The following is a 5,679-nucleotide window of genomic DNA, read 5'->3' on the forward strand; positions in this document are numbered from 1 at the left end:
TAACGGATCAAATTTAAAAGTTGGAAACTTAAAATACCTACGTTATTATTATGGAGAATAAGTAAACAGTAAACTATTGTAGTTTGCTAGTTTATGGATATACAATTTTATTCAAACTTGGCAAATATAGTATCGCTAAATAAACCTTAGATTCGTAATTTTAACCTTCGTTTTACGGCCACTTAGGAATCTCACCGACAAAAAATTATTGCATTTTTGGATTCAGCGTGAAAAAAAAAACTGTAAGTAGACATCTAAAAATTACATCATATCCCAGTGTAGACATATTAAATATTTGCCTACTAGGATATTAACATTTTACTAAAAACACACTTTATTAGTTTCCTTGTAGCAGCAAACCTATTTACCTATTTACTCGGTAAAACTAATGTTATTTTAATAGATTTAATTGAAAATCAATCCAGACAAATGGAAATTCGCTTTCTACGGCGGGGCTATTTTAAACACCCTGATGTAGTTTGCCATTTTACCATTTCCAACCAATTTACACATTTCCAATTTTTTTCAATAAACCACAGTCTATAACACCATCATGGAGCATTTTTGTCATTTTCAACAGGGTAAAGCATAAAAACCCAGTTAAAAAAACCTTAAATTTATTTTGTCTTAGGTTTCAAATTCAACTGTACAAAATTATAAAATACTGGTAATACTTGATGACGTGTTCAGATAGTAATGTACAAAGAGTCTATTTTCTTCTCGTGTTTGGGCTCTAGACGGTGGGCCTCATCGTGGACGGCGAGCTCGTCGCGGAAGTCCCCCTTGATGGAGTGCTCGTCGTGGTGATCGTGGCTGTCGTGGTGATCGTGGCTATCGTGGTGCTGGTCGGGACTGTACAGGCCACGGCGGTGGTCGCAATGGCAGACGGTGTGGTTGTCAAAGCTGAAGTATTCCATCTCCCATTCACCCTAAAAATTACAATTTTGTCAACTTTAAGCACCAAAAGATAAAGGATAGGCTACGATGAATATACGGAGTGTACATGAACACCCTATGAGAAATATTCTTTGAAATTGTTTATATCTGAAGGAACAACCCATGAAAATTCAAGTAAGGACCACAGAGCACTAAATTAATACAATATTCTTATTTAGTGCTCTATGGTAAGGACAGCTCCCGGAATCTGTAGTCTGACTATGGGGGTTGAGTTCAGGCGAAAAGTTATGTAATGAACGATTATCCTTGTAAGAATATCAATATCAGATAGGAAATTTTTGGATTGAGTATACAGCTCAGAAGCAGCACTAACTTATAATAGAGGGCTGAATGTTGGACATATATTCTGCAAACCGTTCACGTTTGCGTAAAAAATGGTTTACTAGATTTTAATAACTAACACCAGGCGCAAAGCGATGAAAATTTTATTCGTATGTGGTTGGTTAATTACTAAACTGCGGTTTGTTAGTGTCAAAAGACAAATTAAGGACACTTGTTTAAGCTGCTGGTCAGAAATACAGTGCACAGCATACACTTACAAAGTTTATATTTTTATAATAAAATCATATACAATACTTTTTTATTTTACAATCACACAGTTTTTTTTTTAGTTAATTAACCCAACACCTCAATTTATAATGTACATTTCATCATTTATTAGCTATAAATGAAATAAGATAGATTTTCTAGGCTCCTAAGTATATTAAGCCAGGGCTTTACTGTACAGTGTATGGGACTAAATTACTCACACAGTTCGTGTCATACATACAGCTAAAGAAATATGTTTGGAACATGTTTCGATGGTCTTCTAACACCGAAACATGTCTAGAAAAAAAATTGTTTTTGAACGGGCAACAACTCAGGGGTTAGAACATGGATTACTGGGATGTATATACACTATACACGCACGATAGTGAGGTCCCAACACAACATCACCTGTCCTAAACCTCAGTGGTGTAACTATTATTGTGGTATTCACCTTGTGATGGTGGTGCATGTCCTCGAGGTAGGTGACCTTGAAGGGAAGATGTACGACCTCGGCGTGTAGAGGGCTGCACTTCTTTCCTCCCTCGCAGCAACCAGCGAAAGTGTCGCAACGGTGGAGAATGGTCACCTAGAAACATTCGCAGCTATTAGACATGGCAGAGAAAGTCAACGGGGGTTTCTAAGAAAATAAGAGCTACTTTTAAAACTGCCTATGCAAGTTAGGTTAGGTCAGGTTAGGTTAGGTTAGGTTAGGTTAGGTCAGGTCAGGTTAGGCTAGGTTAGGTTAATGTTGTTCAAAGGTTTATTGCGGACATTTTCCATCACGATGGTTAGGTTAGGTTAGGTCAGGTCAGTCAGGTTACGTTAGGCTGGGTTAGGTCAGGTCAGGTTAGGTTAGGCTGGGTTAGGTCAGGTCAGGTTAGGTTAGGCTAGGCAAGGTTAGGTTAGTTTACACAATCTTTATGTACAGAGAGCAAACTTTAATGGCGACCCTCTTCTACAATAAAACCCCTAGTAAATGAAACGTAACACGAATCTATGAACATCCTAGTAGAATAGTTTTACTCCAAAACTCAGATAATTTAGAAAAAGTTAATTTTACTTTTGTTATATTCCTGCAAACTGTTCTCTTTTTTAGAGGTTAGTTATTACCTAAGTATGCTAGATATTGACTTAACGTCAACGTGACAATATTAGACACAACAGAATTGTTAACATAAACACACCGGTACAGTAAACAGGACATAAAGCTAATATATAGTCACAGAATCGTCACCTAGATACGTGGATGAATATAAGACTTAATAAAAATATTAGTCGCTACGAGAGATGTCCAAAAACACACATTCTCTTAGACAAATGGATTATTATAAGTAAAACTACAATATAAAGCAGTACGCCAGGCATATTTTCAAACTGCCAATTGTAATGATTATCGTTGGTCTGTAATGAAGAATGGTCGTAATAGAACAATCTGTTTTTTTTTTTTAGATAGTTGTAAGGTTATCTGAAGGTGTGTTCTGTACCAAGAGGTCCACAAATTCCGGCTAAAGTTTCACCACTAACTTTAGACGTGGCTTTAGACACTGCCTAAAGAATAGCCTGCTCAATACTAATCTGTTTTGTGACAAGAATTAATTGACTGTGTACTTAAAATTCCTAGAACACGGAGATACCTGGAGTGACGTCAATTGGCTATTTCTGTCTAAAATGTCGTATGTCTAATGTTCTGACGTATATTGGTTAAGGTTTTTGTGGAGAATTAATGAAATATTAAATATATTATTGACCTTTAGACGTATTGCATGTAGGCAATATTAAGAATACAGTGATAATGCCATTTATCCACTTGTTAAAATTTAAGTTGTCTACAACATATTTTAAAACAGCGATTTATTTTTTCGAACTTACAGAATTTAAAAATTTATTAAAATGCAGGCCTACTGACTAAACAATTTATTTGTAGAACTGTCAAACAACAAATTCAGTACACAAATTAAAACATTAAATAAATAAATTTACAAAACGTTAAAAGGAATCTCTATGTCTAACCAACAATTGTTACTGTATAAGTGAAGCTAAACATAGATTCTGTACCAAATTTTTAATTTTGCTGTTTTCAAAAGAGATTTTGAAACTAGATCGACTTTTCAAGTAAAAAAATTAAATATACAAAATGTATTTCTACAAAGCCCACCTTAAACTATAGTCAAAGTATGTATCCTCCTAATCATGTACTAGGAGACCTGTATTAGGAGAAGTTAAACAGACATTGTTAATAGTTTAAACCTACTTATGAAATATCACTTATTACTTTGCAAAATATAGTTTTACTTTACAGGTTGAAATTAATCTTGGTGTATGAATAAATATTTACCTATTAGGCTACGAATAATACTTTAGTTTCCTTCAAAACTGTTTATTATAGTTTTAAATTCAATTCCATGATATTAATAGTCAGACAGTTAGGGCCTATTATGAAATAGTGTAGGTTAACAATTATTATGTTTCATAAAAACAAATTGTTACTGCTTTAGAAATAAACTGAAAAATGTCTGTTGAAAAAGCGAAAAAGCAAAAAGGTTTTTTACAAATGAAAAAAAAATATATATTTATCATCGTTGCAATTACAATAGTACTAAGAGTTTTTTTTCTTTATGGACATAAACTTATTAAATTGTAATAAGCTAGTGCAATAAAAATATTGCAAGGGTTCTCATAAATAGTATCATATAGACTCTACTTTGTACTCAAGTGTACATGAACATATTTATAATCATGTCTCAATATTTTGCACGAAAATAGTCAAACCAAATCCAGAACCAAAACTATAGTAAACTATGAATAGTAAAAGAATAATGAAATGCCAAATACTAACAATGATCTAAAAAAATGTTAAAAATAGTACGGTAATGTACAAACAGTCTGTTTTCATGTAGTTACGTGTTAGTTCAGGTTGGACCGCCCTCGTATTAAAGTTTACCCAGCTAACTAATTAACATTAAAAACCATGTATAAAAAAAACAAATATTATTCTTGTATTTTAAATGATAAGTTGTATATCAAACCATCAATATTTAACCAACAATATTATAAATAATATTATTAGGCTCATATTATGAACAGTGAAAAATAATTTGAGACATAATTTAGCATACAGTAACTTCAAAATATTTTTGTACTCCAACTATTTAAACGTTTTTTTTTTTAAAACAATACAAGTTTTTAATTTAGTGCCCATTTGATTTTGAGTGGCGTTTCTTTATGAGCTTCCAAACTAAAATAATCTAGTTTATATTTAAATTGTGATTAACAATATTTAAATACCCTACATAGTATTTTATTTTTAAAATTCATTGAACGTAGGCCTACATTTTTTTAATTTTAGTTGAATGAACACTTTGTTGTATAAGTAACGTTTGAAAATAAATTACTGCAGTTTTTACACAATAACAACTATTTTGTCAATTATTTTTAATAATGTTTACACTCTAAAGTTTCAACTAGCGAATGAACTGTACATACCTCAGGGAAGTAAGCTTTTCCTCGGGTCTGGTACGGTGAGAGTAGCTGATGTACAGGCACAGACCTAGCCTGGGGATGATGACAGGAGTATTCGGTGATGTAGGACAGATGTTGGTAATGTTCCCTGAGCTCCTTCTGGTGCCGGGACTCCTCCACCGGCGAGGCGGAGGCGAGGGCGAGTACCAGGAGACACGCGACAGATGAGGCCCAAGTCATGGTGGAAGTGCTACTGACGACTGACCGGTCTGCGAGGGTAGGGGGTTATATAGGACAACCTCGGGGGAATCCTAGAGTGCGTCAGTGAACTATTTGTTGCTCTACAAGATCGCGGAAATACCGTACAAGGGTCGACCCTTATCAGCTGTCTTGAGCCATGGGTTATCAAACCTTGGTTTGTTACGAATTTGATTTGGGAAATATCGAATTTTGCAAACGAACATAGTAAACATATTTTAGATATTTAAGTTTTGATGCTACCAAAAATACAACTTTGTAGGTTTTAAAAAAATCCATACTTAAAACTTGAACATACTAACACACGTAATTATGTACGTTTTTAAACGGATTCATATTAACAAAGCTTTATATGTCAAGGTAACGCTGGGTCACATGTACAATTAAGTATTCATCAATGTTTGCCTTTGAGGTCATTATTATCGCTATAATGTTTAAGCGGGTTTTGCTCAACATGACTTATTACAGTATTGAGTT

General features: G+C 33.8%; 1 protein-coding gene across 1 annotated transcript; it reads right to left on the minus strand.

Annotated features, from left to right (window-relative positions):
• Positions 1 to 600: 600 nt before the first annotated feature.
• Positions 601 to 5,225, minus strand: LOC129004059 (uncharacterized). Its single transcript, XM_054432437.1, has 3 exons — positions 4,969 to 5,225; positions 1,937 to 2,071; positions 601 to 929 (listed from the first exon to the last, which is right to left on the minus strand). The coding sequence occupies exons 1-3, from the start codon at positions 5,182 to 5,184 to the stop codon at positions 687 to 689; spliced, it is 594 nt and encodes a 197-aa protein (XP_054288412.1). The 5' UTR covers positions 5,185 to 5,225; the 3' UTR covers positions 601 to 686.
• Positions 5,226 to 5,679: the final 454 nt, after the last annotated feature.

The sequence above is a fragment of the Macrosteles quadrilineatus genome, unplaced genomic scaffold, assembly GCF_028750875.1.
Source record: "Macrosteles quadrilineatus isolate MER2022 unplaced genomic scaffold, UCM_ALF_1.0 Scaffold_9__3_contigs__length_116548681, whole genome shotgun sequence".
Taxonomy (NCBI): Eukaryota; Metazoa; Arthropoda; class Insecta; order Hemiptera; family Cicadellidae; genus Macrosteles; species Macrosteles quadrilineatus.

What these genes read in the sequence shown, in the direction of transcription:
- LOC129004059 (XM_054432437.1), bottom strand. Translation starts at nt 5,184, where the DNA reads ATGACTTGGGCCTCATCTGTCGCGTGTCTCCTGGTACTCGCCCTCGCC. An exon ending in GAAAAGCTTACTTCCCTGAG is followed by an intron (nt 2,072 to 4,968) that starts GTATGTACAGTT and finishes GAATGTTTCTAG; the next exon opens with GTGACCATTCTCCACCGTTG. An exon ending in ACATGCACCACCATCACAAG is followed by an intron (nt 930 to 1,936) that starts GTGAATACCACA and finishes TGTAATTTTTAG; the next exon opens with GGTGAATGGGAGATGGAATA.